Source organism: Nicotiana tabacum, chromosome 1 (genome assembly GCF_000715075.1).
Source record: "Nicotiana tabacum cultivar K326 chromosome 1, ASM71507v2, whole genome shotgun sequence".
Classification (NCBI taxonomy): Eukaryota; Viridiplantae; Streptophyta; class Magnoliopsida; order Solanales; family Solanaceae; genus Nicotiana; species Nicotiana tabacum.
Window position 1 is genome coordinate 163,200,691 of NC_134080.1, and position 8,884 is coordinate 163,209,574.

An 8,884-nucleotide genomic window follows, 5' to 3' on the forward strand; every position below is an offset into this window, starting at 1 on the left:
CTAATTTTAATTTTATAATTTTAAAATACAAATTTCAAATTTAAAACTTTAAACTTTAAACTTCAAAGTTTAATTCTAACCCTTAAAAGTTTGCAAATACTTAACTATCAATAACATTGAATAAGAAAAATAAAATTTAAATTAAAAAATAAAGAAAAAAACTGGAGCCCGGCCCGCCGTAGCCCGTTTGAGCCCTAACCCGTATGGGCCCACAAAAACCCGAAAAAATACAGCCCACTAAGAGCTCGCTAATAGCCTGCCCGCTAACCGAATGGGCTGGGGTTTTTCCCGTTCAGCCCGTCCCAGTCCGCCCGATAAACACCCATATTTTAAAGGGCGCTATACCTTAACTGAACAACAACACCCTTTAGAGAGGCATTATATATATTTTGGTCACTAACTTTTTTTTTCTACACATTTTCGTGGTTTGAGTCCAAAAGAACCACATTTTGGTTCGTGACTCTGTAAAGCGTACTAGCATCAAACCTAGACAAACGACACTCTCACCGTCGTTTTGCTTATTGGCACCCACACTCCACCTCTCTCTCTCTAACTCATTCCCAAAATTTCGACCCCCCACCCACCCAATATCTAATCTAATTTCCCTTAATATTCGAGATCCTCGCCGTGAAAATCATTTCTAAGTTCAACTTCCGCCACCGGAAAATCGCTTCTCCGGCCGATTAGCAAATCGCGTCGGAATGAGTAACGGCGGCGGAGAGCTACTTCAAATCGAGCCTCTTGAGCTTCAGTTTCCCTGTAAACTTCTCTACTTTGTTCAAATTAGAAACTTCTAGAAACATTTCCATTTTTTTCACTTGTCAGATCCGTGTTACGCTTTCTCTCTTTTTAATTTAATTTATCTTTTATGTGTGTTTTGTGCTCTTTTCGATAGTTGAATTGAAGAAGCAGATCTCATGCTCCATACAGTTGACAAACAAGTCCGATAACTATGTCGCTTTCAAGGTAACTTTGCTAATTTTGAAAGTGTAGCTAGCACTTTTATTGTTTTTTGAAAGAATTTAAGTTATATGACTGGAAGTGTAAAATATTAGTTTAACTTAACCTGTTATGGCATGTGACTTAGCATTTATTCTAGATTATCAATCAATGCTTATATCAAATAGAGTTATTTGCAATTTCCTTTTAGGTAACCTGATAGTGTAAAAATTATTTACACCGCCAATACACAGAGCTTAAACTCTTAATGAACGATTGAAGGTTGTAATTTTTCCCTTTATAGGTGAAGACGACGAATCCAAAGAAATATTGTGTAAGGCCCAACACTGGAGTTGTCATGCCTCACTCTGCCAGCGATGTCACAGGTCTCTCACTATGCTTTTTTGGGACATTTCAAAATGTTTGACACCATTTCATTTATATACAAGTTAGCGAATTTAAATGCATTAAACTATTCAAACTTTTAAATTTGATGGGATGTTTTCTCTATCAAACTACGTTTTAACAATTATATTAATATTTTCCTCTACTATTACTTATATATATTCCCTCTGTTTTTATTTATGTGAACCTAGCTAACGGGGTACTAGGCGTTTGGACATAAGAATTGTCAAATTCCAAAAAAAGTGAATTTTTTTTTCAAGTGAAAATGGTATTTGAAAATTCTAGTTGTGTTTGGACATGAATATAATTTTGGGTTGTTTTTGAAGTTTTGTGAGTGATCTAAGTGAATATTTTGAAAAACAGATTTTTGGAGTTTTTCAAATTTTCGAAAATTCCAAAATGCATCTTCAAGTGAAAAATGAAAATTTTATGAACAAACGCTGATTTCGAAAAAAAGTGAAAAATTTTCAAAAAAAGGGGAAAATTTTCTTATGTCCAAACGGGTTCTAAATTTACGAAAGAAAAGAAGGCTTTTGAGACTTATAGTATTAAACATGTCATAACATTTGTGTGGCTATAAGACTTTTGAAGTTTGTAGTCTAAATATGCTGCTATAACATTTATGTAACTATAAAATCTTATCATTAAGGATAAAGTGGGAAGTGTAAGTTAAAATGTTTTCAAGATTAAGAAAGGCGTCATTGTTTTTGAACATATTAAAAAGGAAATAGGGTCACATGAACTGGAACGAAAACGGAAGAAGGAACATACAAGTGAATTTAACTATTAAAACTTACTTTCAAATAATAGAAAGAGTAATTTTTTTTTGTTTACCATTTATGGTTCAGTTACAATGCAAGCACAGAAGGAGGCTCCAGCAGACATGCAATGCAAGGATAAGTTCCTGCTTCAAAGTGTTGTTGCAAGCCCTGGCGCTACTGCAAAGGACATTACTCCTGAGATGGTAACACTTGAAGTTGCTGATATGAATAACTTGCAGCCTTTTTTGCCATATTCATGAGAACTAGCATGGTTTATATGCACTTTTTGGTTTTAGTTCAATAAGGAGGAGGGGAGTCATGTGGAGGATTGTAAGTTGAGAGTCGTTTACGTTCCACCTCAACAACCACCATCGCCTGTGCAGGAGGGGTCCGAGGAAGGTTCCTCTCCTAGGGCCTCAGTGTCTGAAAATGGAGCTGTAAATACATCCGAGTTTAATAATGTAAGTTTTTAGATGTCGTGTCTTAATGTCATTAAAAATAGAAATGTGTCCTTTTGGAAAGCAGAACTCGATTGGAATTTAAAATGCCTGGATACTTTGGCTACAGATTTCAAGGGCATATAATGAGCAGCAAGACAGCTCGTCGGAGGTAATCTTCACTTTTAATTATTTGTTGGCCAGCGTTAGTATCAGACTATCAGTGCTAGCTGTATAATTCAATACGAATGACAACATTCTAGTATCAGAAACCACAGAATGTCATTTGATTGTCTTTCTAAGTTTTCCTTTTTACTACTGTTCCTGCAGTGCTTAACAGTGTCGTTGGTTTAGTACTGTGACAAAATTTAAATTGACATATTGAAAGTTAAAGCTCCAATATGATTAGAAAATAGACATGGCATATCCCCAAGTATAACTGTTGGGTTTCTTTTGTAAAATTGACACTCGGACAACGACTATTACCTCTGTTCCTTTTTATATGGTACTATTTCCTTATTAGTATGTCAAAAAGAATGACATCTTTCTTTATTTGGAAACAATTAACTTTAAGTTTTTCATTTTACACCTAATAATATGCTTTTATAGCCGCAAAAATGTCATGGCATGCTTGCCACCACAAGTTGTCCGATGAAAAAACCCGAAGAACCAACTCAATTGATTTAATAAACCAATACGTATGTTCCTAGTTTGGTACTGCATGGTATTAGATTGAGAAAACCCGACATTATTCGGTTTGCTCTGGGATTGAGGGTCAAATAGCATAAAAAGTTTGATGAATAGGAGATACTGTTCATGATTCTAGTACTCATGCTTTTTAGGCATAACTAGCATCCATGGCTTTTTGTTTTCGATTTTGAGATTGTGTTTTATCGGCAATTGCAAAAAAAAACAAAGCACAACATTGTTTAAGTTTCAGTTTAACTTCTGTATTCTATATTGAATATTGTAGGAGTCCTATGTTTATTCTTTTAAATGTGAACCTAGTTGACTACTGGGCACAATGTTTGAAAGAAATGAAGACTTTTGAAATTTGTGGTCTTAGGCATGCGATAACATTTATGTGGCTATAAGACTTTTGAAACTTGTTGTGTTAAACATGCCATATCATTTGTGCGGCTAAGAAAGCTTCTCACTAAGAGTAATATTAGATCTAAAATTAAAGCCTTTCCTTATTAGGAACGGGTTCATTATATTTGGAACCGACTCAAAAGGAAATAGGTTCACATAAATTGCAAAGGTGGGAGTATTAATTTTGAATATATGAGTCTCTCTGCCCGTCCCGGGTAGGGGTAAGGCTGCGTACATCCTACCCTCCCCAGACCCAACTTGTGGGGATTACACTGGGTTGGTGTTGTTGTATATATGAGTGCAAGTTGTTGTTAGATCAATGAAAGCGTATTAATTATTAGTTATCATAGATAAAGTTCCTTAGGATGTTTCATTAGATCATTTGTTCAATTCCTGCTAAACATGTGTAGACTTATTGGAACTTTATCTTTTACTCCAATAGATTGAATTTGTCTTTCACGTGACAAAAGAAAACCAAGAAACCAATATAGTTATTATTTATTTTGGGTAAAGATTGACTCCAAACGAAAGATGAACACCCTTAGTTACTGTGGAGCAGATTCTGTTTTATATTTGAGGCTATTAGTTTTGTCTGTTGTTGCAAGTTTCTATTAGCCCCACCAGGTTTTCTGATTGTTTAGCCAGAATGCTAATGGGAAAATCTGACTACATATATGCTCTGCCGTTTTTCATGGAAGATTATGATTTTGATTTCGGTTTTCTTTTGACCATGCTTCATGTCAATACATTGTACAGGCCATAATTTCCAAAAATACTGATTTTGTTATTAACCAGCATAACAGATTTTCCTTCCAAACATTTCAGCCATTGAAATCCCATTTGGTAATGTTTAATATGTTCACTCCAAATCTGGTATATAAAGTGACATTTAGTCATTTACTTAAATCCTGTTCGGTTATGGTTAATACGTTTAGTTGAAATCTTGCATATTGTGGTGACACTAAAATGAGGTGGAACCATGAAAGTACTGTAGTTGGCGGAAAGATGCTAAACCATTTGGGGAGGATTAGCTGTTATAATTGCTTTTTAAAAAAAGAGTCAATAACAGTACCTTTTTTGATTCTCATAGAGACAGTCTTCTAATAGGAGTAGTTGATTAATGAACCTTCTATTAATGAAGATTGTCCTTGGTGGAATTATTGTAGGCTCATAGCTTCTTCATACTATTCTTTATTCCGCCTTGGTTCATTCTACCAAGTCAGTGAAAAAGTTTCCTGGTGAAGCTTGTTGATCTTAGATGTTTCGATATTGTTAGTAATCTTGTGCATAGTTCCTTGTGATTTCATACCCAACTTCGATCTTTCCCATGACTTTTTCCTGTTACAGTACTGGTTCATTTTTTCTTCATCCTTTTGTCTTAATAATGTTTCCGGACAAAAGAAGACACTTAAATTGGGACAGTATGGGTACTAACTATGTAGTTCATTTTTTCTTTTTAAATAAACTACTTTGAAAGGTGCTAAAATGGAGCTGAATGATCTAGAGAATTCATATAGCTGAAGCCAACTAGTTTGGGATTGAGACATAGTTGTTGATGTATCAAAAAAGAAAAAAAGCGGAGAGAGATGTTCGAAGAAATGTATATGGACGAGGAAAGCTGACAGGAAACTATTCCTCCCATCTCTTTATATTTTGACGATGCTGGATGTGAGGTTGTTCTATCTGCTGCTCATAAAACAGATAGCAGGGAACATGTGTCCCTAATTAACTCATTCTTCCGACAAATCTACCAAGACAATTGCGAAATGGAGTCTTTTATGTTGAAAATTTTGTGAAGCCCTTGTATTTCAAACTTTTGTAAGATGGCATGTTATGCAATAGTTATACTGCAATCCGTATTTAATCGTTCTTATTAAAAGAATGCCGTTGGATCCTTTCTTTGCAGAAGAATTAGGACATGATATTCTCATTCATGTTGCATTGAACAATTCCTGTGCTTAGAGTAGTATATTAATGTGGCATTGTTTATTCGCTTCTGTCACCTGCGTGATTCAAATCAACATAGCATAGTGTCTCCATTTTTCATTTTTGTACAAAGTCCAGCAGAAGTATATCTCTGTTGAGAGTAACAAATTTTTTCACCAGGTTGTAGATAATTTTCGATTCCATTTCAAATGTATTTCCCGCTCTCTATAACCTTTTGTTTTCTGGTGATTTTTCCATTTTTGCCATTTTTTCTCATGATCGATACAATGGGAGATATGCCTTACTTTCTGATGCAGTTGGATATTTACTATTCTCTCATCCTTTAGGATATAGGTCTGGTGCTCTGTATCCTATGCGGTTTGTTTTTAACTTAGACCACAATCAATGAGTTTAGATGCTTAAAGCATGAGATATTACTTGGAGAAGCTGTCAATATTCGAGTGTTAGAAGTTCTTGAGTGGAATCGTCCTGTGCTGCTTTTCGTATAATAAACTGTACTTGTGTTTATCTTAAACTATTTGTTGATCTTTTTCTTTTCGGAATCTAGTCACCGTTTAGGCTTATACAAGTGTATTTTGGTGATTGTTCTGCTCTAAACTTGATTTGGTTGACTTCATTGAACCTTTGATGCTATACCTATAGTTAGTTTCTTTTCTTCATCAACTGATGATCGTTTGTCCCTTCAGGATGTACTAGTATTTTCTTCTTCAGTATTTTCACGCTGCTTATCTTATTGAATACTTGCTTCGTAATAAAGCTGGTCTCAGTGTTTACAGTTTACCAATTTAGCCAAACCTTTGATAGGTTTAATTCTCCATTCTTCCATTTATGTGGGTTAGTTATTAAGAATGAAGGTTGAGGGTTCTTTATCTTGTTTGCAGACAAAGGCACTAATTTCAAAGCTGACAGAAGAGAAAATTTCTGTTATACAGCAAAATAACAAGCTTCAGCAAGAATTGGTAAGGGCTCTAATGTACAAATATTGTTTTTTAGATGGAAATGTGTAAATATATTTTACGACTTGCTTTCTCCCTTTCTTCGAAAATTGTGTGCTTCTCACTACTGCTTACTATTGACAATTTCACATGATCTTTTAATACTTTCTGAAGCTAGAGACTTGGATTGTATTGGAGAAAAGTGTTAAAACTCAATATACATAATATGATAAAAAAGAAAAGGACATAAACTACGTTTAAGAGAAAAATGGATAATTTTCCAATCAAAATATTTTCTATCGAGATTTCTTCTAGTTGGTTTGCATGAGAGATTGGTAAGTATGAGACACACATCTTCTCAAAATATTAAGTAGGCAAAATACTTTAAAACCCCCCTAAACTTGACGCGGATTATTAGTTACAGCCTTAAACTATTCGTGGTCTTAATTACCCCCCTCAACTTGGCCTTTTGAGAGCCATTACCCCCTGGACACTGATGTGGCAAAGAGTGTGAGTGCATTCGCTTGCCATGTGGATTTTTCTGTATATGTGGCATTTTTTTAAAAATAAAATATATTTTACCTTTTTAAGTATGTTACTTTTTTAGATAATATTTTTCGAATACAATTTATTATAAAACTTGGATAGAACTACATTATTTAGGCTAATTTTTTTTGCTATAATTTTTTATATAGCTCTAAATTATGGTACTCTAAAAATATATATATTTTTACAGATTTTACCTGTAAAAGTAAAAATACACAGTTGAAATAAATAGTCATTGCATCGAAAGAAGAAATAAAAAGAGTGTACAATTGCAACAAATAAAACGAATTACTTGCATTATACACTCTTTTTATTTCTTCTTTTGATTCAATGACTATTTATTTCAACTGTGTATTTTTACTTTTCAGGTAAAATTTGTAAAAAATATATTTTTAGAGCACGTAATTTAGAGCTATATAAAAAATTATAGCCAAAATAATTAATTTCAAACTATGTACTTTTTATAACTTTTTAGATGCCTTGACTATATATTTAATACGGAAGTGCAGTGTGTATCGTTAATGCTGTATTAGTATATTTTTCTTAATACAGATGAGAGTGAAAGGTTTTGGTTAGCCTGATATGCTTTGGTAGCATGAAAAAAAAAAGATTAGTAATGTACTGCATTGCTGTTTGCATGAGTAAAATGAACTCATCAGCCCGACAAGCCTAACCTATTTATATTAGTTTTCTGATGAATTGGTTAATCAACACTTGCTTACTTTTCATGAATGCTCAATTAGCTACTTATTATCTGTAGTATTTCAAAAAGAAGGGTCAGGCTGGTTTGGTTTTCTAGTTTGAGTTAAAGATTCAATTTACATTTTTTGATGAAGGGGAATTTATTAAATGCATCCACAATGGATGCATGCAAAAAAGTCTCAATTTGTGTTGAAATTAATGACACATAAAAGAGGGGACTTCGCCTACTGTGGCACGGCAAGAAGCTAAAATCCGGTCTTCTGAATTTTATTCTTGAACTTCATGAACTTTTTCATATGCAGGCGCTCTTGAGACGTGAACGTAACAGTAGTCGCGGTGGGATCCCAACTATATATGTTCTCATTATTGGATTACTGGGCATCATTCTGGGCTATCTTCTAAAAAAGACATAATCATTTACACAACCTTGATATATTCTCAATGCTCCAACTGTTTGAAAAACTTCAGAATCTAAAGTCAATGAGTTGTCTGGTTGACTTGACTCTTGTACAAGTCACTTTCATTGGCTTTGTAATGGCCTAAAGCTTCAAGAGCTATCATCATCTGGCCTACTATATCGACATCCTCCTTTTGGCAATTTGAGAAGACAACATTAGTTTGTTGATCAAAGTGTACTTCCTAAGTTATGGCTGCAACAAAGTGTTGGAAATACTGATGAGTGATTGTAGTTGAGTGATCCTAATGGCATGGGGGATTTACTTGGAGTACTTCAACTGTTTTCCTTGGTTACCCTTGGAGACCTTATTTTCGTTTTTAGATTTTATCTTGTTTGCGCCTTTTTCTGTATTTTCTGGGGTTGTTTGATTGACCATATTACATATAATCTCAGTACTAAAGTTCGTGCTACTAGTTTGACGTTTAGCCGAAATTTTGGTTTTTGTAGTAATAATACCAGTGTTAGGCGTGCAGTAATTTTCACATCTGTCGAATTTAATACGGAAGTGCAGTGTGTATCGTTAATGTTGTATTAGTATATTTTTCTTAATCAACACCCATAAGTGCCTTGGGTAAGGATATATTAAGGAAAAGGATCATACAATGGATGAGGGCTTGGCCTGGCCTCCTTCGATACAATTGGATCCTCAAAAAGGCTACAAAA

At 34.2% G+C, this 8,884-nt stretch overlaps 1 protein-coding gene across 1 annotated transcript; it reads left to right on the forward strand.

Annotated features, from left to right (window-relative positions):
• Positions 1 to 411: 411 nt before the first annotated feature.
• LOC107766713 (vesicle-associated protein 1-2) lies at positions 412 to 8,653 on the forward strand. The gene is made up of 8 exons (XM_016585550.2): positions 412 to 759; positions 896 to 966; positions 1,244 to 1,325; positions 2,193 to 2,308; positions 2,402 to 2,566; positions 2,673 to 2,714; positions 6,463 to 6,540; positions 8,067 to 8,653. The coding sequence occupies exons 1-8, from the start codon at positions 702 to 704 to the stop codon at positions 8,175 to 8,177; spliced, it is 723 nt and encodes a 240-aa protein (XP_016441036.1). The 5' UTR covers positions 412 to 701; the 3' UTR covers positions 8,178 to 8,653.
• The last annotated feature ends 231 nt before the right edge of the window (positions 8,654 to 8,884 follow it).

What these genes read in the sequence shown, in the direction of transcription:
- LOC107766713 (XM_016585550.2), top strand. Translation starts at nt 702, where the DNA reads ATGAGTAACGGCGGCGGAGAGCTACTTCAAATCGAGCCTCTTGAGCTT. An exon ending in ATAACTATGTCGCTTTCAAG is followed by an intron (nt 967 to 1,243) that starts GTAACTTTGCTA and finishes TTCCCTTTATAG; the next exon opens with GTGAAGACGACGAATCCAAA. An exon ending in ACAAGCTTCAGCAAGAATTG is followed by an intron (nt 6,541 to 8,066) that starts GTAAGGGCTCTA and finishes TTTCATATGCAG; the next exon opens with GCGCTCTTGAGACGTGAACG.